Source organism: Leishmania martiniquensis, chromosome 24 (genome assembly GCF_017916325.1).
Source record: "Leishmania martiniquensis isolate LSCM1 chromosome 24, whole genome shotgun sequence".
Classification (NCBI taxonomy): Eukaryota; Euglenozoa; class Kinetoplastea; order Trypanosomatida; family Trypanosomatidae; genus Leishmania; species Leishmania martiniquensis.
The window spans coordinates 630,001-657,140 of NC_090159.1; the positions used below are offsets into that span (position 1 = coordinate 630,001).

Consider the following 27,140-nt stretch of genomic DNA (forward strand, 5'->3'; position numbering starts at 1 on the left):
GCAGCTCCACGGTGTGCTCCTGTCGCTGCTTCACGTAGCGGGAGGCCTGGCGAAGGTCATCGTGCAGCTTTGCGGTGATGGAAGCATAGCGCGCAAGCTCGACATCGCGCTCGCGCAGCATCTCGCTGTACTTTGCCTGCAGCTCCTGCTCCGCGTGGTGGTGGTCGTCCAGCAGCTGTGTGATGCCCGTCTTGTATGCCTGCGCCTCGGTCTCCACCTCTCTCATCTTGCTTTCCAAAAACCGGACCACCTGCGCCGAGTCGACTTCGTGCTGCTGTAGTGCGGCGCGCAGCTTCGCATTCTCGGCAGCCGCCTCCTTGTACTGGTTGTAGTAGGCGTCCGCGGCAGCTTTCGTGGCGGCCAGGTCGGTGCCGGCGAGCGAGGCAAGGAACGCGTCACCACTTGTGACGGCAGCGCGCTGCCGCGGTTCCGCAGGGCGACCGGTGGCGGCGCTGGAGCGACCCTTATGCTGGGCGCTGGAGAGCCCAGAAATCGCCCTCGGCCTCGCCTCGTAGCCGCTTAAAAGGCTGACGCGGTTGTTGCCGGACATCGCGGAGATGCCCGAAGCATCGCGCGGACGTTGGGCAGGAGCGGCAGTGGCTGCCACCGACTTGGGTAGCGACGGAAGTGCCGCGGCCGCGTTTGGGCCGCCACTCATATTGGCTCTCGTGGAGTAGATGTATGTGTGTATGTATGCCAACCATGTAAAAGGGGTGCCACGGGGGAGCAGACACGACCGCGCACCAATGCCACGACGCGCGCGCGTTCCTCGCTTGCACAGACAGCTTTGCGCGTATTGAAAACACTGCGGCGTGAGGACGAGCGATGGTGTGCGTATTCGTAATGGTGGCGGGGGGGGGGGTGCCGAGGGCTCGGCAGAGCTTTTTAAACGTAAAGGGACAATCGGAAAGGCGAAGAGGGAGTGCATCGGATGGAGGAGCCAAACAACAGCTGAATCAGCGGCAGCGACGAGCCGTGCGACCTTGACCCCCCCTCCTCCCTCCCCCACCTTCCTCGGTTGGCGGCTGGCCAGGGGGCGGATGCTTTCGAGTGGGGGGCGCTTGCACGCATGGCCGCGCGTGAACACGGCTTGCAGAGAGGGAGGGTCGCGCTGGATCGTCTGTGTCGCCGTTATGGCACGCATGCGCGCCCGCATATTTTAGCATACGATCAAACGGAAGGAGTACCACGGCACGCTAGAAGGGGTATGCGAGAGAGACACGCACACCCATCCGCACACGCCAGGCGCATGGGCAGCCGCAAGAGTGGTGGTGACGGAGGCGGAAGGAGAGGAGATGCGAGGCGCGTCTTCGACAATATCCCACTACCATGAGGTCGGCAGTGCTTCGTCGTGTGCGTTCGGTCTGCAAGCGCTTTCCGCGCCGCCGTCGCCTATGCGTGTCTTGTCTCCGCCGTTTACTCTTCCGTCCCCCGCGAGCCCACCGCTCTCTTCATCGTCCGCCATAGACGCAGGCAACAAGTCGCCGATCACTTCTCCTGAGAGCTCCACGAGCCGTGTAAAGTGCGGCGCTGCGCCGGGGCGGAAAAGGTGCATCAGCACCGACCCCGCCACACTCACGTTGAGCGAGTCCACCATCGCGTTGGGTAGAGGCAGCGAGACTAGCTGGTACGGCACACCCCACTGGCCCTTCAGGTCTCGCAGCCCGCGCGCCTCCGAGCCGAGGATGACCATTGCGCCCAGCCGCGGCGGCGGAGGGGCTCGGAGGCTGTTACTGTGAGCCACCGACGCGTCTCCACTGACCACCGGCGCGGCCGCTTCCTTTTTTGTAGCGTTGCATACGTGGAAGCGCTTCGCTACCTCGAAGGCCGGCTCCACCTCCTGCGACGGCACCGCCAGAAGCGGCAGGAGGTGATGCTGCGCCGCGATGCCGGAGAGCAGCGACACGCAAGCTTGCTCCGCCACCTCCGTTTCGTAGATACGCAGGGTCGGGCTCAGCGCGGTGCCATCGCTCGCCCGCAGCACCTTCTCCTGCGTCGGGTCTGCGCAGTTGACGAGGACAACAGCGTCGTAGGCCATATCTGCAGCGGCACGCAGCAGCAATCCGACGTTGCTGGGGATGCGCAGCCCTACCAACACCAGCATGGCCCCCACAGCGTGGTGAGCGAAGGGGCTGTGCAAGGGCCGAGCTGCCTGAGGCCCTGTCGGCGAAGGCGTATCTGACGGCGATCGGGTGTCGCTCGTGCTTGGCACTAAAGTTTCACTTTGAGCCGGCTCTGGTGGTGGGGCCAGCAGTGCTGTCGCCTCCGTGACGCAGTTCTCTGGCAGCGGGAACTCGGCAGCGTAGCCATCGCTGTATTCGGCACTTAACAGATGCCGCTTCACATCCACGGGCGAGCAGCGCACGATCACAGTTGGGAGCGCCTCCTCGAGACACCACGCCGGCACTGCGGACTCCGTCTTTGGCACGTACACGACGTGTGGCCGGATGTTGTACGTGCGCCAGATACGCCGAATCGCGCTGGCGCCTCCCACGACGCAGGCGGCATTCGCCTTGCGCATATGCTTGTTTGAGCGCAGCAGCTTTGTGGCTGTCCACAGGTGCTGGCCTCGCACCTCCTGCGTTGGCGTGATGGCATATGTGTCCTGCACGTCCTCGAGGACCACCGGCTTGACAATCGCACAGAGCTGCGGATAGGGCGGCAACGGTGCAGAGCCAGCGGAGCGGTGAAGCTGTGTCTCCGGCTTCGAGGTCCGAGTTCTACCGGAGTGGTCCACAGCTGCACGCTTGGCGTCTTTCCAGGTCGAGGTGGTGGAGTCAACAACTTCAGCCTCCGCCACCGTCTTCGCACTCACAGCTGCCTGCTGATTGTGTAGCCGTGACTCCGGCGCGCCCGTGCGCCTCGGCCGGCGACCACCGCCAACAACTGTTCCGAATGCGGGCGTCCGCCGTGATGCATATCGCAAGCAACAGCGCGAAACGGCGAACATGCCGGCCTCAGGGAGTGCGCAAGGGGCACCTCACAGACGTGGCGCAAATGGGAGGGGAAGGAGGGAGGGGAGTGCAGCGCAGAGGCCACCCCTTCAAATCACACGAGTTTTTTGTGCTGGTGTGCATGGGGTGCCTGCGTGGATGGCAGGAAGCGACAGCACCGATGAGAGGGCAGAGAGAGAGATCAGCAGCAGCAGCAGCAGCACCGGCAGGGGATATGCGATAGGGCAGCATCACCGCACGGCGACACACCTGCATACATGATGCATCAGGGATATGCTACGCCACAACACATGCACACGTATGTGCAAGTAAGCGCGAGCGCACCACAGAAAAGCGGAAGAAGAGCAAGCGAAGCGACAACAATGCCGATGCCCGTGCCGACAGGAAGTTCTCCACCCCTTCGCTCACCTGGAGGAGGAGGGGGGGGGGAAGGGGGCTGCTTTGGTGCACCGCAGGTGTGTGTAGGGGCACCAGCACTTCTGCCCTGAGCAAGGGGGGAGGGTGGTGGGCGCTTCTCCAGCAGCGCAAACATCAAGACAGGCAAAGAGGCATATGACGCTAGCGGAAGTTCGGATGAGAGCGCATGCTGCGACACCATCCCCCAGTCGCCGTGCCGGCGCGGGAGAGTCGCACGTCCTCCATCCCGTCGCTCTCTCGGTCGAGCGCCTCGCGCAGCTCACGCGGCAACACATCGTGCGTAAAGTTATCCCACTCTGACTCCTTGCCGGATTGGATGGCTTCCTGCCGCGCCTCGTCACGGCTGCGGCGCCGCTGCATGCGCCGCTTGCGTTCCTGTCCATGCTGAATGACTTTGTGCAGGGTCAGATCCTCGCGGAACTCGCGCTTCTCTCGGCTCTTGCGCGTCACGAGGTAGTCAGCGCGGTGATGCCATTGAATGAACGTCTCCTGCAGGAACTTCGCCGTCTTGCGCTGGTCTTTGGTATGGAGCCAGCAAAAGTCGTCTTCAGCGCGGCGCTGCACGCGCTCCATTAGCTCCCTGCTCCACGCGATATCGGATGAGCTTGTGCCGCCCTCAGAGTGGTTGCGCAGTCCGCACCGCAGACGCTCCTGGTCGTTCATGTAGTTTGCCAGAACCTCCGCCTCCTTCGTCGGTGGCAGTGAAAAGCTGAGCTCCGTGTAGAACCACTCCAGTCGTGGGGTGCACTTGAGCTCCTCGGCGAGGGCCATCGCCTGGCCGAGAAAGAGGTATTGGGCGCCGTGGTTCAGAAAGTCAAAGCGCTTGCTGACGCGCAGCTCCTCTGTCTCTGGCACGGCGCTGCTCGGGACAAGATACCAGCCAGCCGGCTTCGTTGTCCAGCAAGACGGCGTTATGGCGATGGCCCCGTGGGTGACGAGCCGCGACACAGGCGTGCGCCGCAGCATGGGTGGCTTCGCGGAGCTAAGTGCATACGCGTGTGTGTGTGTCTCTCTCTGCGGGTTCACCTGCGGGGCTGATGCTATGCAGATGAGCGCCGATCGGCGCACGAAAGAAATGGCTACGGATAAGTAACGTAATACATAGAGGGAGAGAGGATCTAACGAGGGAGCGAGTGTGGCAGAGACGAGGAGGAGGGGCGGGTGTGCATGCAGGTCTGCGTGTGTGTGCGTGTGTGTATGTCTAATGAGCTTGGCGAGAGAAGTGGCACCTTCACGGACACCGCCAACGTGCACGCGCAGGGGCAGGTGTGTATCGACCCACAGTGCCTGATACGTGCGCGCGAGAACGCAGCGTTGCTTTTTTTTTCGTTCCTGCAGGACAACTGCATCCGCGTCGGCAGAGGGATGATGACAAGTCGACAACATGCCGGGAACGCTTAGTGGGGATGATGATGATGATGGGTGGGGCGCGGATGGATCGGTGTCGTCGCCGCTCGGCTTGCTCTCCTATCGGGGGGCTCTTCGTTACGCCCCCCTTCCTTGCCCCCGTCGCCCTCGCCCATCCCTCAGGAAACAAAGGCTCGCTCTTCGCGCATGGGCGCTGCTGTTGGACGTGCACCCAACACCTCCCCTCTCACCCACAGGCTCATTGCAGCGCCAGGCAAGCCGGGCAGAGGCCGATGGTGTTAAGTACGAAGTCGTTGCAGGCGTTGCAGCGGTACGAGGCACACGCGCTGCACTGCCAGACCTGCGCCCCATTCACCGCCAAGGCCGCCGCTGCTGAGGAGCCGACGGGGCTGCCAGGTCGGCTATGTGTGTTCCCCATCATCACGGTGTCGAAGACGCTGGTCATGCAGAGACCACACCGTATCGGATGCTGCGCTGTTCCTGTGGCAGCGCCGCCTTGTTGCACGATTGCCGTTCCTGCAGCGCTTAAGGTGTGAGCCATCGATGCTGGCGCCGATGCGTCCCGCACTACACGCAGCAGCTTTGCCGGCGGCACCAGAGAGTTGTGCGACACAAACGTGCTGTACAACATCGGCGCGCTGCACAGCAGTAGGCGGCACATGGGGCACGTTGTGGGGACCCTGAGTTGAATGAGATGGCACTGGGGGCAAGCTAAGTAGAGGGAGCGTGATGATGCGGTCGATGACGGCCCTCCGTTCTCTGACGATGGTGCCTCCAGATACACGGGGCATCCAATAGGTATCAGGCGGGGTGCATCATCACCGTCATCATCATGGCCGTCCGCCTCCACCTCGCTACCAGCCTCGCGGGGTCGCTCGACCTGCTGCTGGTGGCCACCTCTCTGGTGCCTTTTTCTTCGCGCCAGGGCCGTCTTTGAGCGGTGCGCCGTCGCCAGGTCGTCCATGATGTGCAGCAAATGGTCGTAGCTGAGGGGGCAATACAGTGTCCCTCCCGTTTCCACGGTGCATACCTCAAAGACATGTACAGCACCGACGAGAGAGACAACACTGATGCGGATGGACAGGGCGGCCATGAGACTCACGACGGCAAAGATGTCTGAGGGGTCAATTAACGTGACAGAGGCTGTCAAGACAAAGACGCTGAGCTGCGTGGCTGACCCCTTCCACGCTGCGCGCGGGTCGCGAGCGGCCGCCGCCGACGCCGGCTGCTTGGCCGCCGTTGCCGCAAGGGCCGCTACCTCGCGCATGTCCACCAGCTCCGACATGGCCATCCGCAGTCCGTTTTCCATGGATGTGCTTCCGGAGCCGCCGTGCAGAAATACGTCGCGCTCCAGCACGTCGACGATCTCGCTGTGGTTGGTGGTGCACGGCAGCAGTCGGTGGCTAATGCCGTCTCGCATCACCACCACCCCAAGGGATGCGAGTGGCGTCGAGTCGAGATACCGCTCCACCAACCGCAGCACTGGTGGCCGCATGGCAAGCAGGTAGTTAGGCAGGTAGTCTGAACTGCTGTTCATGGCCTCGCTGCCATCGAGGAGGAGGACAGTGCGCAGCATTGTGCCAGAAAAGAAACAGGGAGGGAGGGGGGGGCCGGTGGCGGCCGCGCGCCCGAGTTGCTGCGATTATGAGCGGGTGAGCGAAGAGAAAGGGATGGAAAACGTCAGCGTATGCTCCCTGTCGCTTTGAGTGCACGCCTTTGTGCAGTCAACGTGCCTATTCGCTATCGTCCACGCGTGCGTGCACCACATCCTTCTATACGTGTGCATACATATATACAAATATATATGTACAGGCAACCATACATGTCCAGGAGTGTGTGCAGTTGAGGTGCCAAATGGCGACCGCGTACATCACGCGGCACGTCGCGCACCACCAACCGTTGCAGAGTGGAGCAGAAAAAGGGAGCAAGGGGAAGCGCGAAGAGGAGTTCAGGAGGCCGAAGGCGTTGGAGTGTGGCCTGAGGTCACCGCGTGGCTTGCAGCGCATACACGGAGGAAAAGAAGGCGCGAGGGGCGGGTCATCGTTCCCACACCCTGCCTGTCTCTTCGGGATGCGAGAGGGCGTGTCGTGCAGCCGCGTGCGCTCTTGTCAGGTCAGCTTCTGGCTCCTCTACCGGCCATGAATGCTGCTCTCCCACTTGCTGGCGCACACGTCGCTTTGGTGCTGTTCAGCCCCCCTCCCCTCCTCATCCCCGCTGCATTCGCCTACCGCGCACTGTAAGCCCGTAGATCTGTGCACGTAAGAGACGGTGCACAGCATCCGCATCGACGAATAGGGAGATGGGTGTTTGACAACTGGCCAACGGCACAGCACCAACACCTGCAGCAGCAGCACACACATATATATATATACCAAAATATAATATATATACCAATATATATGCATATATAATACACGTACACATATGGGAGAGGGCAGGTCGACACCGAGGGCACCTCGGTCAAAACCTTCTCGAGTCCTCCTCCGCTTCTCCTCTCGGCCTCTCTATCAGACATCGCGACTCCCCCTACTCCTCTTCCGCCTCCCCACTCTTTGCTTTTTTTTCTTTCGCGTGCGCGCTTACGTGTGCATGTGTGGGGCGCGCCTACTCGCGTCGCTGACACTTGGCGCACATGCAGCGGAAACCGCGCCGCACCAGTTCCGTTGTGCGTTCCGAGAAAGGCAGATCTTTCAGGTGTGGGTAGTAGTTGATGACGAGCTCCTCACCACGCGCGACGTCGCGCGTGGTGATCATGGCCCCGGTTTGCCCATACTCAGCAACGTTCGCCGCGCAGGAGTGGTTCAGCATCGATCTGGGCAGGTGCAGCTCTACGGCGCCGTCGCGGTGGAAGCAGTTCGCCGTCATGCGAGCCAGGATGCCTACCATCTCCTCGTATGGCACGATTGTGGCAATGTGCAGCGCGCGCGTGAGGCGCTCATAAAGGTGCAGCATCGACGAGGCCAAGACCTGTGGGCTAAAGGTAAGGCGGCCCGACAAGATGCGGACCTGCCCCATGGCCGACGGCACCACGTGCCTTTGCACGCCCGCGGACAGGACGCGCAGCATGAGGAGCTGGGCTGCCGCTGCGTTGCGCTCCACCACTGCACCGGCCTTCTTCGCCTCCATCATCTGGGCAAAGACATCCAGCTCGATGCTTTGAAATTCTGTGTTATGGCACACCGCCGCGTGGTAAAGCGCCATGGCCTCCTGCCGGCAGTCGCGGCTGCAGTACTCCTCATGGCATTCGCGATTGCCGCATGAAAATATGCGTTCTGGCAGAGTGGTGCCGCAGTACGCGCACAAGCCTTCTTCCGTTGGGTACAGGAGCCATGGGCTTGCTGGCTGCACAACGACGCTGTTGCGCGGCATGCACTCGAACGCCCGCACCCCGCGGCCGACGTGCTCGTTGATGGTCTCGATAGCGCACGACTTGGACAGCATTGGCTTTACAAAGATGTGCAGGTGGGAGTCAGTGGAGGGGTAGACGCCTGTCTGCGTTGCCGGGAACGACTGGAGTGCCTTCCTGCAGCGACGCTGGTGCTCACCGGAGAGCTTCAGAACCGACGCAGCTGTATTGTAGTCGGCCAGCGCAAAGTAAGGCTGACCCAGTGCATAGTAGGCGTTCCCGCGGTAGAGGAATGCCTCGGGTGGCGTCTGTGATCCTAGCGTGCTGATGACATGGCTACAGTGCCGCTTCAGCTCCGCCGCGCCGTGCCACGCAGCCTTAACGGCGTTCACATCCATACCCCCTTTTCCCCTTGTGTCGCCGGTATGTCCGCCACGCAGACTGCCTGAGCCTCTATGCTGTACGTAATTTGTGTGTGTGTGTGTGCTCAGGAGGTCCGCAGAGTAGAGGGGGCGGGAGGCAGATGTCTCGACTCTCCGTCTGCTGCCACTTCGCTTCTGCCAAGAGTGAGAGCAAAGGTGTGTGCGCGTGCGTGTGTGTGTGTGTGGGGGGGCATGACATGGCGGAAGAAGAGAGGGGAAAGCGTGCGCATTAGACACTCACCCACACACTGATGGAGCCATCTCTCCCCTCCCTCTGCGTTTCAGTGTGCACGCGGCCTTCATCTCTCACTGGCGGCGATCGCGCGATGAGGAGGGGACAGGGGAGCGGGGGAAGCAGCCAGCGGACCGGAGGATGTCGAGATGACGACGTACGAACGCACAAGGAAGTTCGTGACGATTCTTCTCCACGTTCTCATGACAAAGCAGCGTCATATCACCTGTCGTCCTCTTGCGCGTCACCTTCCGACATCCATGCGCTCTCGACGAAGGCGGCAGCGTACACATCAGTACCCCAAGCACGCATCATTGATGGTGAAAGTACGCAGGTACCGAGAAGAGTGAAGGCGGCCATGTGAGACGCACTTTACCGCCCCTCTTGAGGTGCGTGGTAGGCCGGCGTCTTCATCCCCCCCTCTTTCTGTCTGTCTTCCTCACCACCAGACGTATACTGAGCTTGTGTACCTGCTCCGCACCTGCTCCGCCCACTCTCGCTGGCGAGCCAAGAGAGCCTCGTAGCGACGCAGTTGCCTGTTGGTGGCATCCAGCCGTGCTGTATTCAGGGCCACAAGCTGCTGGATGCTCAGCCCCACCATCAGCCCTAGTGCTCCACCAAGAGCGAGTCCGGAGGCCGCCATGCGCACCGCTAATCTCGTGTCGTTCAACACCCACCACGGCAGCACACCGACCATGGCTCCAGAGAAGGAGAGCCCCATCATGTAGTTCGCTGTGGAGCGGCACTGCGCATCATGCGGCGGCAGCGTGTACAACTTGATCCTCCGCATCAGTCGGTCGCCAACGCAGAAGGCACACGCGAAGATAGCAGCGTTGCCGCCCCACTTTACGACACTGGCGAAGACGGACATATTGAGGATCGACAGCACGCCGACACCTGATGCCCTCAGGAACTGCACGTCCACGTTCATAGCCTGAATGGCCCTTGCAGTGCCGTGGGCGAAACCAATGGCAATGCCACATTTCGTGCTGAACCACACCAAAGACGGCGCCGAATCGAGGAACGGATCGAGGCCGTAGTAGTCCACGCGTGGCCGGTACTCGTTCGCCACTCTTGCGAGGGGTCGCCCTGTTTCGATAGACTTCATCAGCGCCGACCAAGGCGCCGTCAGCACTCCGCCCATGCGCCGCTCGACATTTCCTCCGTGCTCGCTGTGGCGCGGCTGTGGCGTGTTTGACAGGGATTCTGCAGTCGCGTTCCGGGGCAGCGTACCGATCGGATGAGGTGGCGATGGTGCGCCGCAGGTCTCCTCCGCGTGAGCCGCCTCGTCACCTAAGTGCCCTTGCGCTGTGGACGCGCTCAGCCGTCGCGCCTCGTCCTCGAGGCGGTGGCCAGCCTCGACTTGGCTCCTCGCCGCCGCCTCGTCAAGGTGGGGAGCAAGACCAAGGTACCGGCGTGCGCGGTTCACAAAGCCAACCAGGTCGTTCTCCTGCTCGTAGCGACGCTGCCTCTTCACTTCTTGAATGGCCTCTCCCACGTCGAGCTCCTTCTTGTACTTCGCAGACCAGTACCCTGGCGTGTTGCGCTCCACATCCGTCAGCGGCGAGCCGTCGATGGCCGTGTTTTTGTCTTCCAGCCAGGCCGGCGGGCGGGTGTGCAGGTCTGGACCTCGTATCATTGTGGATGAGTAGCTGGGCCGGCGGTGCTCATCGAGTAGGTATTCGTAGACAGTGCGCACAAGGCCACTCAAGGTGCCGTCGCTGTACACCTCGCCGCCACCGGCACTTGTGTAGGTGTTGCCACGTTTGGGCTCCGTCCCGCAATCAACGTTGACCGGCCGCTCAAAGGCGGCCGGGTTCTCCTTGACAGAGCCCTTGGCTGGAGGCATTGTGAATGGTGCCCAAACAGATCACCAGAGCCGGGCGAGAGAGGGCGAGGAGCAGAGAAGAGCACATAAAAAAATAGCGAACGAGGCGGGAGTGTGCTCTGTGCGCAGTGCAAAGGGAAGAGGGTAAGCGATGAAGTTGCTGCCACCACACGCGGAAGCACAGCGAACGGTGACAAAGGAAGTGGAAGAGTGGCGAAGGCTTCTCGCCGGCATAACAGCACGCGTGATGAGGCACTCACAAGGACGTGCGTGCGCGTGGTGTTTGCGCCGCACTTGCCGAAACGCGCAACCGCTGCAGGAACCTCTTTCACAAACAGGGGCACGAAGGGGCAGGGGGGGGGCACACTCCGCTAAGCACATCAAGCCCAGAACACTGCAGTGGGGCGCCGCCACAATGCGCGAGGTGGGCCAAAGGGGGCGTGAGAAGAGGGAAAGTACAGAGGGAAGGGGGTTGGGTGGTGGCAGGTTGTTGCATGCGGGCCTGCATAGGCGGGGTGTCGTCGTGGTACGCATGCACCAGTGACACAAAGAAGGGGTGAGGGTAGAAGGTGGTACTCACTGTCACGGCGCGTATCTGCGCCCTCCACCACCTTCTACCTCGACGTCGTTTCGCTTTGCACCCGCCCTCCTTCCTTCCCTCCCTGCGGTTCTTCGAGTCTAGGCTGGGGTAGGGGGGAGGGAGGGCGCTCTGGCAGGTGGACAGAGAGCAGTGCAGTCACACGGAAAGCGGCGCCTTCAGCGAGTGACTAACCTCCTCGGCAGCTTATTCGCATTGGTTGCAGTGTTGCCAGTCGCTGACGTGTGCGTTCTGATGTGATTGGAGAGAGGCACAGGAGAACCGGCCGGCAGAACTTGGTGAGCTGCTGACACAAGAATAGGGAGGAGGGAAGGAGAGGCGATATGCACTGCATTGGGACAGAGAAGCGCAGCGCCCAGCTTTCCCATCCACCCCCTTCACCCCGGTAAAATAAAAGCAAACCGCGGCATCACTCGACTGGAGGCTGACAGGTACGCACGTTAGCACCACAACTAACACACACACACACGAAGAAAAACACGGAGCGGATAAGGAAGGGGGGGGTGGCGGAAGAGGAGAGAGGCTCATGAGAAAAGACGCGCCGCCCCCCGCTCTCCCTTGGGCCCCAGCGCCCCTCTTCCTCACTTCCGTGTTCGTGCGCAGATGCTCCTGTTTGCACGGACACCATCCCCATTCACATCATCCACGAGAAAGATGCCCACCTCTCCACATGATTGCCTTCCACAGCAACCGCCCCCCCAGCTCCCCGCTCGTTGCTGCCTCTCTCCCAAAGCATGTGCATGCCGTTCCAAAGGCCTGCTCGGCCCTGCGTTGGAGCGCGTGGAGGAGGGAGGGAGACAAACGCTTCGGCTTAGACGACGCAGTTGCCGCTCATCCACCGCTTCGCGATCATCTCGAAGCGAGTCGGGTCGTCTTTCAGAATTTGCGCGGCGACCTTCGCCACACCCGGAAGTGGGTCGTCGTAGTTGGGTAGCGCAAACAGCATTTCTATGGCGACCACCATGTCTTTGATGGTGCATGTTGGCCGCCACTCGGTCTGCAGCCCAAGGCACACACCCCAGTCCTCCTTGCCGTCATCACCCTCGATATTGGGGTGAAAGATGCGATGCGGTCCGGTGTATCTCACTTTTGGGCCGCTGTAGGGGAAGTCGTTCGAGAACACAAGACGGAAATCAAACGTGCCTCCTCTCCAGATGCCGCGCGCCGGAGTGTAAGAGACGTGCACCACGTACCAGTCCATCGAGTCCATCGTCACCTCGCTCATGACCCCTTCCAGCTTCTGCATGTCCGCACGAATGCGCCCCTGTGCGGCGTTGAAGGAGCTAACAGAGGCAGCGGTCGTGTTGGAGCTCGAGGACGGCGCCGCTTCGCCGCCCTCCTGCGCCTCGAGGAGCTGCTTGCGCTCGCGCGTTAAACGGGCTAAGCTCATGATGTGGTGAATGGTACCGTCGATTGCTCCTGTAAAGGTGCGAGGGGCAAAGGTAAGCGGAGTGCGCACAGAGATAATGGGGGGAAGGCGAAACGGCGGGATGAGTCCGAGATAAGCCGACTAGAAAACGCCCTTGTGGGCGACGCAGCCGGGAGAGCGGCAGGAGAGGGGAGGTCAGCGCTGATGGGAGGTGAGCCAGCGAGCCTTCGACAGGATTCGCAACGCACACTCTCCCTGTATGTGTCCCCCCTCCACCCCTCTCTCTGTGTGTGTGTGCGTGCGTGCCGGCGTGCGGAGGCAAAGTGAAGTAGAGATGCAAAGGTTTATGTGTGTGGTGGGCGCGGGGTGGTGGTGCGGGGCGCGACAGGAGGAGCCGTACAGCGCAAGGTGCACACCTCGGAGGGGGAAAGTAAAAGAGGCCTTCGCAAATTTTTTTCGTGTGGGGGTACGACCTGCGTGTGCACGTGTGCGATGCGGCAATGAAGGAAGTGAGGGAGGGAGAGGTACGCTTCATCGGGAGATGGGGCAGTAAGCTGTTCGCCTTGCGGGTGCATCGAGTGAGAGAAAGACACTGACATCCGCCGGCAGCTGATAGTCGTCGGCGCGGCTCGGGGATAGCTGGTGCACGCGCGAGAAAAAAAGCACAGGCGTTGTTGTGCGTTTAGTAGCGCACTGACACCCATGCGGGTCCGACGGAGAGAGAGGCGACACGTGACCATGGCAAGAGTCACTTGTGGCTCTTGCGTCCTGCTGCGGCTCATCGGTGTACGTGTGCGCGTGGATCTGCCTTCCCTTTGTTCCTGTGCCATTCATCCGCGACAGCGCACTTACGTCCTGGGTGGAGTGATACAACGAAAAGTCCCCATAAAAAAAAGAACAGAAAGGTGAAACGAAATGGTACAGTTCATATGGCGCTGACAGGGCGCATCCGTTGGTGAGGGGATGGGGAGGGAGGAGGAAGGAGGGGGAGAGTGGGCGGTATGCTACATCGCTTTCTTCCCCATCCGCCTGTCCAATGGTGTGTGCCACACCGAACTGACGGGCCTCCCCCACCCCACTTCACCCTCCCTCTCCCCGGGCTCTGCCACAACGCCGGCCCCATCGCCTTGCGGTGCGAAGCAGCCGAATAGGACACGCGCAAGGCGCAGACCCAGCCACCTCATCACTGCCGGCGCCTGCCGCGAATGCTGCCCGCCCCCCACACCGCCGGTCGCCCCACCGCCGCCCTAACGACGCCGGCCTCGGGGAGCTGCTTGGCTGCCTCCCACAGAGAGTGGGACGCACTGCCCCCCCTCTCCCCCCTCCCTCCCTCCCTTGAGATGCGACGCACACACGCACACACACACACACATAGACACACACATAGAGGTGTGTACTCTCCCTCCCTCCTACTACCACCACACCATAGGAGGATCGTGGCTGTATGGTGCATGAGAATAAGAGGAGGTGGGGGACAAAGCGGGCGGACGAATTGAGACCTCACCGCGATAACGGGTGTGGTTGTGCGGTCGCGAATGCGTGAGTGTGTGCGCCCCACCGTCTACGGTGCCACAGTGTGGCGTCGGGGTGTCGGTGACGATCACCGCTTTTCCATTACTATCGTGTAGCGCTAGGGCTGGTGGGCTCGAGGAGGAGCAGGCGGGGGAAGGGGAGTTCCGCCGTCATCATCCAGGCGACTGGACTCTGCGTGCCCTTCGTGAACACAAGTGGTGCGCGCGCACAGCAGCTGGACAGAGGCTCAGGGAGAACCGCAATAGCGATGGGGAATGGAAGGCGCGACGCAAGTGGGGGGGAGGGGTGAGAGATGGAGACACGCCAGAGCACGCAGGGGATGGCACAGAACAGAGAGGAGCGGCCCGATGGTACAAAAACGGATATCGATGAAACAACAACTAAAGCGTTGTGGGTACGCTCGTCGGAAAGGACACACATGCACACATACACACGCCTGTACACCCCCTTTGTGCGACACGCTCACTGCCTCGAGCGTCTTAGGGGAGCCGGTAGCCCCCTCCTCAACCGCCTCGATCAGTGGCCCGCTTCAGGTGGTGGTGAACGCGAATGACCATGAGCTCTCCATCATCGCAGTTCGATGTCGTCACCGATGAGTGGGCGGCTGTCACAGGTTTGTGAGAGGCTGCCACATCGTCGACCGGAGGCGATGGCGACGGTTCGCGCACGGGAGATGGGGGGCGAGGAGGCGGAAGTGCCTCCTGGGCTCATTCCTGCGCCTCCCCCATACGTGGAGGAATTAAGTGAGAAGCCGCTGTGAGAGCTATGGACGCTGCGGTGCAGATGCGGCGACGACTCGCGCAGTTCGCTTGCCGAGAAACAGCGCCAGAAGCGAAGCGTTTCATCTCCCGCGGCCGACACAACGGTTTGCCCGTCCGCCGAGAGGGAGAGGTGCAGCACGCGTGATGTGTGGCCAATCAGGTTGGCGATGCGCCGCAGGGATGGGTAGCGCCAGATGCTGAGCTGATTATCTGTGTAGCCGTGCGCCGTGACGAGCTCCGTGCCAGAGCGGTTCCACACGACACCGCACACTTGGCTGCCGGTATTGATGTGGTGGATGCACTCGCCCGTGAGCGAGTTCCAGAAGCGCAATGCCTTGTCATGCGAGCCGCCACCGCTGGCCAGAAGAGCCGGCTGCGTTGGGTTCCAGCTGAGCGCTTTCACGGCTGCTGTGTGCTTGTTCAGGAAGAAGACGGGCCGGCACTCGCCGTGGCGGTAGACCCCCGACGTATCACTGCTGTTGCGGCTCCCCGTCGCGATGCTCCGGCGGTCCCACAGCAGTAGCTGATTGTCATTGCCGCCGCTCGCTAACATTGCGCCTGTGGGGGACCACTTGAGGCCGCACACCTCCGTTTCATGCGCACGCAGCACCGACGTGGCGCTGGCCAGCGAGGAGAAGGAGAACACCGACGACGCGGATGTGTCGCGCTCACGTACGTCGCGCAGAACGACTGTGCTGTCGCGACTTCCCGATGCCAACAGCCAGCCCCCTTGCGGCTCCCAGGAGAGGGACACGGTGCGGTCTGCGTGCTGCCGGTACGTGTGCACAACTTGCTGCGCCTCGACGTCCCACACTTCCACAGCGCCGCTGTTGCGGCCGACGGCGAGGTGACACCCATCTGGCGCCCAGTTCAGGCCACAGACAAGCTGCGCGTTCACCGATCGACCCTCTCCGTGTAGCCCACCACCGGCCGAGACGACGCGCGGCAGCTCCGTGATGCCGCAGGTCTTGGCATCCCACAGGTACACGCAATTCTGAAGTGCGACACACAGGACGTCTGATGCTGCCGACCAGTCGATAAGATTCATGTAGAAGTCGTCCTCCATGTCGGCCGCGTCGAGGATGCGCTCCGGTGTATGCGGGATAACGCGGAACGATGGGGTCGTGAAGTTGCGTGTGCGGTTGCACTCGAACACCACCCCGAGTGAGGCGTCGAAGCGAGCTCCTTCCGCCATGCCGAACTGATTCACCTCCGACATGGCAAGTGGCGGGCGAGTGGGCACCCCGGCCATGTGCCTGCACATCGTCGCAGAAGACGGTAGTGTTCGCTCGTCCTCTTCGTTGCACATCCAGTCCGCCTCCGCCACACTATCGTCACTGCCGTCGTCGTTCTCGTCTGCTCGACGGTGTGGGGCACCGCTTCGACCGAATACTACGCTGCTGCCTAGCCTCACTACGCCATCCGTGCCGGAGCTGGTCAACTCTTCCGCCTCCTCGACGTGGCCACCGCCACTGCAGCTGCGCGCAGACACGCCCAGCGGTCGCACAGCTGTGTCGTTCACAGACAGAACGGTGGTCTGCTCTACATCGCTGAAGAGGGTGCGCGCAAGCTTCGTTGTGTACGGCTCGAGCTCCATCGCTGAAGGCGGCGACCGCCGGTCGTCATCACCAAGGCGGTCGCCACGCAGGCCGCACGCATCCACGCCTGTCACCGACTGGCTGCTCCCACTGCGCTCGCGGCTGCTGTGCACCGTGGACGACGGGTCCAGATGCATCTTCGCGAAGACACTACTCAGACGTGCGCTGCCGGGCGTTACAGCAGAGCTGCCTGCCCGTGGAAGGCTTCGGTGTGGCCGCGGCGAAGCAGCCGCGGCGGCGTGGCGCGAAGAGCTGCGACCCGCGTCGTACCGGCCAGGGGAGGAGTGGGGGTCTTCCTCCAGTGACGGTGACATGTCAAAAGGCGGCGGTTCACGTGATGAGCTGCGGATGGCGAGGTGATATTGCTGCTGCTGCTGCTGCGCTGTCCGGATAAGCATCGGTGCGTGCCGCTCTGTGGAGGTCAGGAGAAAGCGAGCCATGGATGTTGCCTGCCGTGACGGGGCTGAAACGTAGCGATCCGCCGACACCTGCGAAAGACGGGCGTGCCGCTGCGCATTTCTGCGATACGGGCTGAGGGGGGAGGACGGGGAGGGGCGGCCGCGAAGATGGGCGGAGACAACTGAGGTAGGTGTCGCCTCAGCCGGGCGCCGTGGTGCGGGTGACGATGGAGAGGCAAAGAACGCCTCCGTCGCGGTGGTATTTGGTCCAGGCGTGGAGGGGTGCGTGCCCCGCAGCGGCGTTCCGAACCCCATGACTTTGGGGAGGAAGAAAAGGGCGGATGTATCTAGCGAGGGTGTGCGGGAGCGGAGGGGAGGGGCGCACAACAAAGCAGTAATGGAGAAGAGGAATACGTGAACGAAGGGACAGCAAAAATAAAATGGGCGTGTGCGCGTGTGCGTGAGGGGAGCGGGGTGCTGATATGCTTTCTGCCGCCTCTGACGGCGTGCGTCTGCACACCTGAGCGCGAATTCAATGCGTCGTTACACGCAGACAGAGGCAGACAGAAGCCTCTGAATCGGGTCTGTGAGTGATGTGATGTGTGCCGAAGAGAGGAGGGGAGGTGGCCGAATGCGCACGAGGGAAGGGCGTGCGGGTACGCGGGCAGTGGGTGCAGTAGCGCGAACACACGCGGACGCACGAGGCTGCGTGTACGTGTGTGTGCGTATGTGTGTGTGGGTGTGTATGACAAAGAGGCCGGCAGAGGCGCGCACACATGCAGAGTAACAGTCGATGATCCACATACACACGCACACACACAACCACACACCGAGGGAGAGAGGGAGAAGGGAGATATCGAAGAAGTGAATCGTAAGAAACAAACATACAAAAAAATGACGGCTGAGAAGCCTCTTTGGTGAGCGATGTGGCAGACTGGCAGTGAGGAGTCGATGGGGGTGAGCGGGTAGGCGGGGACGGAGAGGAGTGAAGGAGGGGCACACGCGGACCAGGTGCACCGTCGCCAGACGCCAAACCAGCAAAGAAACCAAGAACACACGTGCACTGCGGGTGCCTGTCGCTCATCCAAGTATTGTCGAGTGCGATCGATGTAGGAGCGCCGGTGCATTCGCATTGCACACACGTGTGTGCATGCGTTTGTGCGGAGGTGATGGGATGATGAAGAGGGGAAAGGGAGCGGAGGGGGACGTGGAGAGGAAAGGCGGCTTCCTATGAGAAACATTTCGTTGGGAGTGCCCGCCTATCGTTTAGGCGCGGCTCCTGAGACTGGAGGCATAGACAGAGCGCCGTGCGCGCACGCAGGGGTCGCCGGCTCAGACGAGTCGTGAGAGGAGAACGGGTACAGGGCTATCCGTGGCAGCGGCACAGGTACTGCGGGCTAGTGTTTGAGTGCACCTGCGCTCACACGTGCCCCGCGTAGCGGGTGGGGGGGGCAGGAGGAGCGGGGGAGTAGGGGAAGGGGATCTTCTCGCGCGCCCGTTCCGCTCTGCCTCCTGTGTGCTTCGCTCGAAATTACACATCACCTCCTTTTCAGCATGGGCGTATGAAACGTTTGCCGACACAGATGCACACATACGGGGAGAGAGAGACACATACACATACATACACGCAGACGCAGACACACAAGAGCAGCCATGCAAACAGAGAGCAGCGTGAAAGGCCGAGTGAGAGCGCACCGTGTACAACGACTGAGGAGAACAACAACGACGGCACCAGAGGGGGAAGGGGGAGTCCCCGTCGTGGAGATGAGTCATGTGGGTGGGGGATGGCGAAGAAGAGGTATGAACGCGAGGGCCACACATATGCGGGCAGACAGGTGCTGAAGGGCAGGCAGTGGTGGCCGTACGCTTATCTCTTACGAAGACGAGAAAAGGGAGGCGGCCGGAGGAGTGGAAGCGCCGCGCTGTTCTGTTCCTCTGCTGCTTGTAGGAAGGGGGTGATGAGGAAGAGACGAAGAGGGCCTGTGAGCGGAGGGCGTGGTGGTGGTGGTGCCACAGAGAGAAGCAAAGGAGAAAAGGGGAAGAAGGAGAGAGCGAGCGCAACGAAAGGGGTGTTGGCGTGTGCGTGTGTGTGTGGGGTGAGGGGGGCAGCAGCGAGGAGGAGAATGGGTGAATGATATATATAAATATATATATATGTCTGTGTGTGTGTCGAAGAAAGGAGGGAGGGGGGCGGCGGAGGGGAAAAAAAAATAAACCACACACGCGTACTCATCTGCCATGTATCAATCTATATGGCCTTTACATATACACGCATGAAATGTACGCATAGTGTGAGTGGGGGGGGGGGAGAAGGGGGAAAGGAGAGGGGATGGCGTGCAACGATGAGGAACACCATTCCTACGCAGCAAAGGCCAAACGGCAGTCAACAGCACAGCGCCCCACGACGCCCCTGCAGATACACACACACATTTATCTATCTATATATATATACCACAGGCACGCACATGCAGATGGGCATTTGGACGCCGCATCAACCAGAAAAGAGGCGAAGAGAAAAGGGAAGAGGAGGACGCAATTGGTACACCCTCGCCCAGAGCGCGAGCGAAGGAGGACGAGCGTGCGCCAGAAAGGAAACGCAGTGGCACATACACATTGGCTGAACGAGCGAGGTCATGAACCTCCTTCACCAGTTACCGAGAGGCCACTGGCGACAACGAAGAGCGATGTAGCGAAGGAGGGAGAGATAATAATGGGGAGCGCCGTAAGATTGAAGAGGGACCACTGCTTCAGTGTGCATCCGATGATCATGGGCAGAGGCGCTGTGGTGTACTTCATCACTCGCCCAAAGCATACCACGCACTGAAACACTCGCTCGAGTGCACGTGCGCATGAAACACCACACACACACACACACATATTGTCATGAATAACCTTCGCTGTTCGCTATCCGCGCAAAATTACTTGAGTAGCAAAAAATAGGAGAGAGAGGGGGAAAATGCCACTGCGGAGCGCAGGCATGTTGAACGAGTACACACACACAAAGAAAAAAAAGTACCACCGCCGAAAAAGGGGAAAGACAAAACACCTCAACAGACACACACACACACACACGTATACTTGGGCACACTGACAAACCTCTTTTTTTTTCGAGCGACCGATTTCTCTCTCATCTTTCTCTCGCGATGTGCGTGTGTGTGACGTGGTGGAGGCGGAGAGCGCCAACCGAGGCCGATTCATTCCTGCCCGAGCGCAAAGGGAGAAGAGCACTCGTGAGCTGAAATACTCCGCTGCCCAACAAGGGGGTAGGGACAAACAAGCGGGATAGCCCGGAGGAGGAGGCGTGCGGCGATGGCAATGCCCTAACTGCCCTCCTTCTTCGCACATGTGCGCGCACCACACGAAAGCTCGTCCGCTGCGGTTCTCCGCCGGGCTACCCTTTACTGCAGTCCACGACGCAATCACGCATAAAGGCTTCGCATTGTGCTGACGATAAGCTCTGCCTGCTCTGCATCCAGCTGGTCTGGATCGCCGCCGCGAAGGCGTGTGAGAGAGGTACTTATGGCGGCAACAATGTTCGTGCGCACAGCGCTCGAGGTGCCACTCGAGGCGACAACCACGAGCACCGGAATACGGGCGCAGAGAGAGTCGTACAGGTACGACACCAGACTGTGATAGCCTCCCTCCTCCTCGTCTTCGTCGTCGGTAACGAAGAAATATGACTCAACGTAGCTGCGCGCCGCCTTGCCGACGATGGGTGGCAGTGCCTCGCCCACCAACTGATGCCGCTGCTCTCGGCGTTCCTGCAGTGCCTTTGTGAGGGCCGTGAAGTACGCCTCCAACTCTTCGCTTCGAAAGAGCCCATTGGGAAATCGAGGGTCGGCGCACTGGCACAGCACCACACGCCGCGTCTTGCACACCCGAAGCGTCTGGACACGATAGATGGCCACGTTGTTTGCTTCCAGCCACACGGCTGGCTCTACGTTGGGGATGCGCACGGGGAAGCTATCGTCCCACACGATCACGGCGGAAGGGCGGCTTTGGGCGCCTGCTGCGGCCCTCTTGCTGCCGCTCTGCAGGTGTGCTTCCCACTCCTCCATGAGTGCAGGAATAGCATCGAGCACCAGCTGCAGCTTATGGGTTGTCTCGAGAGCCTCGGGCAGGTGCTCAAGGGGGTTCCCGCTCAGCCGAACGTGCCGTAGACACGGTGCCGCGAGGACAGACACCACCTCGTTGTGACTGCTGCCACCGCCGTCGAGCGGGCTGGCCGGAGGCGACACGGCAGCGGTATCAGCCGCCCCGACAATAGTGGGCCCAGGAGATGCCGCTGCTGCTGGTGTTGAGGTTCTGGGCGTGGCCAGGGACGGCTCGGCAACGGTGGTGCTGACAATGCCGACGCTGGTGATGAGATTATGGTGCAGACTCAGTCGCTCCAGGAACGGCGCTTGCGTGACGAGCGAGCCGGGGATGGATCCAATGCGGTTGTGCGAGAGGTCGAGGCGCACGAGGCGTGGTGCCGACAAGACTGCTTGCGGGAACGTTTCGAGACGGTTGAAGGTCACGACGATTTCCATTAGCAGCGAAAATGTGCAGAAGCGCAGCGGCTCCAGATGCACGAGCGCGTTATGGCTTAGCCGCATTTCGGCCGTGATTTGATGGAGCTCGTTGAGCTTCTCCAGCGTCGAGGGGGTGGCGAGGGTAACGTACGCCAGATCCAGCTTCGGCTCCTGCGAAAAGAGTTGATGCTCTACGATTTCTTCTACAGCCGCCACAGCTTCCTCTTCCTGGCCGGCGCGACCGCCAACCCAGAGGCAGGCGGCGCCATCTTCGTCCTCTCCATCGCTGCCGCTGCGGTCGTTACCGCCGAACGCGCTGCCGCTGTGCACAAAGTACGGGCTTACCTCCACCGCTGCGGCGCCATCACTGACCTGGGCGTCGGCGGCGTTGTGGCGGGCCGTCTCCACCTCCTTCCTGCGTACGCGGTGCATTGCGCGGACGCCGTGGAAGCAGTCTTTGAGATTCTTGCCACGATGCACGGACTCCAGAGCCCTGTCATACAGCTCTGCGAGTGATAAGAGCTGCCGCTGCTGCGCTGCTGCGCTTCCGCCGCTGGCCGCGGATACGGCGGAGGTGGGACGCAGGGTTGCGTCAGGTACTGCCCCATGCATGTCGACGTGGAGCTCCGCGAAGAAGGGGTGCCGCGTTGCCTCAGGAAGCAACATTCGCTGGCTTAAATCTTTTTCCAGCAGACGCGCCAACAAGTCGTGCAGGTGCACATCACTCGTTTCTGGAATGGGGACAGGATCTCGACTTAGCAGCAGCGATCTATGCTGCATGAAAGATGTGGTCGACACTGGCAGCGTACCACATGCCATCTCGCATAGAGTGAGTGCGAACGCCCAGCTGTCAACCACCTCGCCGGACACCTCTTCACCACGCACCTGCTCTGGGCAGCTGAACGCCGGCGTCCCTTCCGAGAGCTTTGTGCGGATTTGGCTGTTGCAGGTCCCGAAGTCAGCGATTTTGACGACGCCGTCGCCATTCACCAGACAGTTCGCCGGCTTAATGTCGCGATGGTAGAGGAACTCAGAGTGCAGGTGCAGCAGTCCGCGAAGGATATCGGCGCCATATTGGCGCACCTGCTCCAGCGGCAGCGCGGGGTCGCCGGGCACGTGCACGGGACCTCTCTCGCAGTACTCCATAATGATGTACACCTTCTGCGAGTCAACGTCCTCAATTACTTCCTTCAGCTTCACGACGTTAGGGTGGTCAATGAACTTCATGACCGCAATCTCCCTCAGCAGATCATCTTCGTTGGTTCCTGCCACGCCGGCCCTGACCCGGCTGCGGCCCAGACTGATGCCAGACAGCACCGCTTTCTTCTGCCGCCGCAGTATCTTCAGTGCGAAGAGTTCCTGCGTGTGAATGTGCTGCACCAGCTTCACCTTGGCGTATGAGCCGTGGCCCAGATGGCTCACCACGACGTAATCATTGATGACCTTGTTACCGCCGCTGTTGCGCGTCTTGGTGACCAGAGCCCCCTCGTGCACCGAGTTGGAGCGCGACTTGCGCCGAAAGCGTTTCAGCTCGTGCTCGTGCGGCGGCGCCGGAGCGGACGCAAGCGCAAGAGCGGTGGACTCGACCGGTAACGTCCTGCCGCTACCGTTCTCTTCCACCGCGGCCGCCAATGCTGTGGACAGTGATGATGCCCGCTCCATGGCATCCTCTGGCCCGAGCTGCTGCAGAAAGCACTCCTGGCACAGGATGTAGTCGCACTGGTCACAGCGGTACACCGTCTCGGCGTCGTCGATGGAGCGCTTGCACCTGACGCAAGGACGGTAAAAGAGGCTACTCGCGCCGCCATCGCCGGAAAGGGAGAAGATGGAGTCGCCGCCGAAGGTACGGCTGGAGCAGCAGTGGTTGTCCTGCATGGACAGCATCGCGTGCGTTGGATGGTGCATGGCGCGCACTGCCTCGGCGTCGAAGCGGCAGTTCTCGCAGAGGTAAAAGTCGTCGCACACCTCACAGGCGAAAGAGACGGTGGCGTTTCGGCAGAGCGCACACTCGCGCGGCTGACTGCCAAAGGTGGCGAGGCCGTTGTGGTGCCGCTGCTGATCGAGCCGCTCTACAGGCATGGGCCTGCCCATGCCGTAGCCACTCTGTGGCGGACTGCTGCCCCCGCCCGTGGTGAGACCGGTAAAGACGGGCGATCCCCCAAGGACGTCTCGCCCAAAGTCGCTGCCGCTGTAGAGGGCGTGGTGGTTGTTGGGGGTGTCGGCCAAACTTAAAAGACTCACGGTGCTCTGCGAACGCTTGTACGGGAGGGTGATCCATTTCGGGGACACGGTGAGCTGCCCGCCACCGTAGACGCCGCCCCCTAAGCTGCCTGACGGCGCCATCGTTCCGCGACCGACATTGCCATGTCCGGGCGCCGCTGTCATGAAGAGTGGGATACCGCGGTGTCTAGGCGTTTCACCTTCCTCATAGGGGTCCATGGTGAAGCTGCCATCGTTTACGTCGGGTATCTGCGCCTCAAACTCCTCGTGCGACGGCGACACGGGGGTGATGGAGACGGACGTGCTGGCACCAGCGTATGCAGACTTTGGGTGACTGAGACGCTTCGGCGAGGGGGTGGAGACACGTGTGAAAGGTGCGGCAGCGATTTGCTGAGGTGTCGGGGTGTGCGTAAGCGGGGGCCACGCTTGTCTGGAGCCGTGAACCATGTGAGATATCTTCGTGAAGCTGCCCTGACGGCCACGGTTGCTGTTGCTCAGCTGCCGCTGCATGGATGCCGCGGAGAGAGGGCTGGACGCGGCAGGGGTGAGCTTTTTCTCACGAGATCCACTGACTTCTGCGTTTCTGCCGGTGCTTGCCAGACTCAGCGGCGGGAATGTGAAGCCGGTGTGCGTGCTCTTGTCGGCTGACGAGAACCCAACCACCCCTTCATTTCCACGGCTGCTCACCCCGTCTTCCATGAGCGGGTTGGGGCAGACCACGACGTCGATGCCTCTGCCGTGCTCCTGCTCCTCCATGCTGACGCTACTCCTGGTGCGGATAAGATTCTTGCTGTTCAGGATACATGCGCGATTGGTCAAGCCTTCGCCGCTATTCCTGTCGATCGAGACAGCCTCGTCGCCGATGCAAATCGACGAGCCGACCCTCTCCTTTGGCGAGGCCTGGGTGGAGACATGACAGCCCATTTCCCCTTGGGCCGCTCGCTGCTTACCTGTAAGACGCAGACTGGGAAGGGGCTACGCAACCTTTGCCCGCCCATACGCTGACCCACACGGATTCGAGCTCTCGCGTACACAAATGACGATGCGGGCGTGACGGTCAGCGCGCGCGGGGGAGAGAGAGGGAGGCGGATGGTCACTTGCCTCCCTCTCCAGTGCTTTGTCGGCGACAGTTGCACGTGTCCTCGTCCACCCATCCGCTGCGGCTGCCCCCTTTTTGTCTTCGGTCGTCGTCTCGTGTATAGGAGCGAGCCAGCGGGGTATCTGTGTGTGTGTGTGTGTGCTATCTGTGCTTGTGTGCTGAACTTACGTGCGCATGCATGCGTGTAGGGCCAGCATGAATGCTTTCAGCGCTGCCGCTGCTGTGTGTTGGTAGAAGGAGAGGTGGAATACAGAGGGCCAGGGGGGGATACGGGCGGGAGGGGGCAGTCAAGGGAGTCGGGTGCGTAGGGGGCACATAGCGACGGGTGGCTGCTGTGGTGACACGTCGCCGTCCTAGAGCACGCGGCATGCAACTTTGCCCAGGCGTGTGCTTGGGTGCTTTGACGATTCACGAGGAATCCTCGACCGCTTCGCTGGTCCTTTCATCTTCACACACACAAACACAAGCACAAGCATAAGCAAGCACCAACGTATGCCTCCTCTGTCCTTCACGGCTGCGCAGCCAGCGAACCGCTTCCAGCCCATGCGTGTGTCTCCTGTGGGGCCTTCGGCCCCCTTTTTTCTACGCAGCTTCGCTCGACTAATGGCACGAAAGGGGAGAGGGAAAGGCCTCGAGCACCATTTATACCACGTGGCAACACACTCGCCAGCACGTCGCGCTCGTTCATACTGCCAATGCCGAGTGTCTGCCTGTGTGCCTGTGTGTGTGCGTTAGAGGGCGATGGGGTTGGGGCCTTATCCCGCTGAATCGCGAGGTGAAGCGGCAAACTGTAACCCCATAAATGATGGCGAGTCAGTAATATGCACGGCGGCGTGGGTAATCTGCGCAGTCGGCCTACCCCTCACCGACTCACCCTCTCTCTCTGACATGGACGTTCGCATCCTCCGCCGCACACTCATGCCGACAAGACGTGACTGCAAACGCCGCTTGAGCGAGGGCGATCCCTCTAGACGTGCGCGCTCACCTATTGTTCTTCAGAAGTTTCTTTACTTCTTTTTTCGGCCACCAATCTGGCAGATGCGTCTGCACTGGAGTGCCGTCCTTCAGCTGCAGTCCTGGAACTGTGAGAGTCGCACTATCTACGTAGCGCAGGCGAAGGAGGCCAACGCCAACTTGGCCACACACGCCTGTCACCTCACCAATCTTCTCCTTTTCAGGCGAGAAGAGGGGCTCCCCGACCTCCACCGGCCGCGCTGTCGCGACGGCGCTGCCGTCAGTGGTGGTGCGCACTGCTGGGAGGTCTGCATTCGCCGGGCCAAAGTGGAGTGGTACCGTCCGCTTCCGCGTCACGAGCATCACATGTGTTCGATGCGTGAGCTCTTGCCCCACGTAGCAGCCCTTGTGAAAGCTGACACCTTTCAGGAAGTCAACGTTCCCTTCGAACGGGAGGCTCTTGTTGTGCTTGAACACATCCGGCCCCTCGCCGATGCCTCGACTGTACAGAAGTGTCGTGTAAGGGTCGGCAGAGGAGGGCGGGGGGGCCCATGTGGCGGGTACGACGCACCTCCGCAAATACCAGCAAGGCGGTGTCGGGGGAGAGTGGGGAGGCGCCGCCTCTGCTGCAGCGGCCTTTTCTGAATCTGTCGCAGACGGGGAAGAGGGCTGCGGCAGCCGTGGGAACAGTGCATCGTTGCGCGGGTCCGCAAAGCACTCTGTGCGCCGCTCCTCCAGCGTCAATGGGGACGAGGAGGTGGCGGAGCTCACCCTTGCATCACTGTCGCCCCCACAGCTGCTCTCCAAGGCGGCCAGCACCACCAGTTCTCCACCGACATCATCGATAGTGACCCTCTTACGCATCTTCATTTCGATCAGGTGATCGAGCAGCTCACCTGAGCTTTTTTCGTGCACGTCGACCAGAATAGAGGCCTGCCCCGCATGAATCTGCTTGCATTGATACAGGAGCGCGTCGCATAGCACGCGACCGGTAAAGTAGAGGAAGCAGCCGTACATGCCGCCACTGGGACGCAGCTTGTGGAGGTCGTTGGTGAAGATGCCTTGCAGAAACTCATGCGCATCTGTTCCACTGACTCGAAGAATTCGGCGACTCGGCAGCCGACACAGAAATGGCGTGAGCGGCATCATCTTTACACAGAGGCTGAGCACGTAACGAGAGGAACCTGAAGGGGGCGTGCAACGGGCGGTATGACGACCCTGGAGAGGAGTAAAATGGGACCCGCCTCGCCTTCACACACGCACACAGCGTCTCCGTGCGTCTGTGACCGTCAGTGTGTGCCGATATATGTGTGTGGGTGTGTGTTTAGGTGCCTATACGAGCCTGCCGCTCATCCCAAGGTCGTTAAGGAAGGGAAGACGCAACGCTCGTATGACAAGTGTGCCTCTCCAGGGTGAGATTGCATGGGAAGGCAGAAGAGCGTCGGTGCGAGGACAAATTAAGAGGAGGAGGAGGTGGGGCAAGGCGACGGCGCAGCATGCACACACACGCATACGGGCAGACGCATTAT

General features: G+C 61.1%; 10 protein-coding genes across 10 annotated transcripts in view; all 10 read right to left on the bottom strand.

Moving 5' to 3' along the window:
• Positions 1–658, bottom strand: part of LSCM1_05125 (uncharacterized protein) — a gene marked incomplete at both ends in the record, with an annotated part of 1,650 nt that extends 992 nt beyond the window's left edge. Inside the window, one exon of the mRNA XM_067322598.1 lies at positions 1–658. This exon is cut by the window's left edge and continues 992 nt beyond it. Coding sequence (XP_067178461.1) covers positions 1–658 — 658 coding nt within the window.
• A 666-nt stretch (positions 659–1,324) lies between these two features.
• Positions 1,325–2,950, bottom strand: LSCM1_05126 (uncharacterized protein; the record flags this gene model as incomplete). The annotated part of the gene is made up of 1 exon (XM_067322599.1): positions 1,325–2,950. One exon carries the CDS (start codon positions 2,948–2,950, stop codon positions 1,325–1,327), a length of 1,626 nt encoding a protein of 541 aa, XP_067178462.1.
• A 562-nt stretch (positions 2,951–3,512) lies between these two features.
• On the bottom strand, positions 3,513–4,337 carry LSCM1_05127 (uncharacterized protein; the record flags this gene model as incomplete). The annotated part of the gene is made up of 1 exon (XM_067322600.1): positions 3,513–4,337. The coding sequence occupies one exon, from the start codon at positions 4,335–4,337 to the stop codon at positions 3,513–3,515; it is 825 nt and encodes a 274-aa protein (XP_067178463.1).
• A 640-nt stretch (positions 4,338–4,977) lies between these two features.
• Positions 4,978–6,315, bottom strand: LSCM1_05128 (uncharacterized protein; the record flags this gene model as incomplete). Its single annotated transcript, XM_067322601.1, has 1 exon — positions 4,978–6,315. One exon carries the CDS (start codon positions 6,313–6,315, stop codon positions 4,978–4,980), a length of 1,338 nt encoding a protein of 445 aa, XP_067178464.1.
• Positions 6,316–7,343: 1,028 nt separating this feature from the next.
• LSCM1_05129 (uncharacterized protein) lies at positions 7,344–8,483 on the bottom strand (the record flags this gene model as incomplete). Its single annotated transcript, XM_067322602.1, has 1 exon — positions 7,344–8,483. The coding sequence occupies one exon, from the start codon at positions 8,481–8,483 to the stop codon at positions 7,344–7,346; it is 1,140 nt and encodes a 379-aa protein (XP_067178465.1).
• Positions 8,484–9,178: 695 nt separating this feature from the next.
• On the bottom strand, positions 9,179–10,588 carry LSCM1_05130 (uncharacterized protein; the record flags this gene model as incomplete). The annotated part of the gene is made up of 1 exon (XM_067322603.1): positions 9,179–10,588. The coding sequence occupies one exon, from the start codon at positions 10,586–10,588 to the stop codon at positions 9,179–9,181; it is 1,410 nt and encodes a 469-aa protein (XP_067178466.1).
• Positions 10,589–11,976: 1,388 nt separating this feature from the next.
• LSCM1_05131 (uncharacterized protein) lies at positions 11,977–12,555 on the bottom strand (the record flags this gene model as incomplete). Its single annotated transcript, XM_067322604.1, has 1 exon — positions 11,977–12,555. The coding sequence occupies one exon, from the start codon at positions 12,553–12,555 to the stop codon at positions 11,977–11,979; it is 579 nt and encodes a 192-aa protein (XP_067178467.1).
• Positions 12,556–14,634: 2,079 nt separating this feature from the next.
• LSCM1_05132 (uncharacterized protein) lies at positions 14,635–17,139 on the bottom strand (the record flags this gene model as incomplete). The annotated part of the gene is made up of 1 exon (XM_067322605.1): positions 14,635–17,139. The coding sequence occupies one exon, from the start codon at positions 17,137–17,139 to the stop codon at positions 14,635–14,637; it is 2,505 nt and encodes an 834-aa protein (XP_067178468.1).
• A 3,104-nt stretch (positions 17,140–20,243) lies between these two features.
• On the bottom strand, positions 20,244–24,482 carry LSCM1_05133 (uncharacterized protein; the record flags this gene model as incomplete). Its single annotated transcript, XM_067322606.1, has 1 exon — positions 20,244–24,482. The coding sequence occupies one exon, from the start codon at positions 24,480–24,482 to the stop codon at positions 20,244–20,246; it is 4,239 nt and encodes a 1,412-aa protein (XP_067178469.1).
• Positions 24,483–25,638: 1,156 nt separating this feature from the next.
• On the bottom strand, positions 25,639–26,760 carry LSCM1_05134 (uncharacterized protein; the record flags this gene model as incomplete). The annotated part of the gene is made up of 1 exon (XM_067322607.1): positions 25,639–26,760. One exon carries the CDS (start codon positions 26,758–26,760, stop codon positions 25,639–25,641), a length of 1,122 nt encoding a protein of 373 aa, XP_067178470.1.
• Positions 26,761–27,140: the final 380 nt, after the last annotated feature.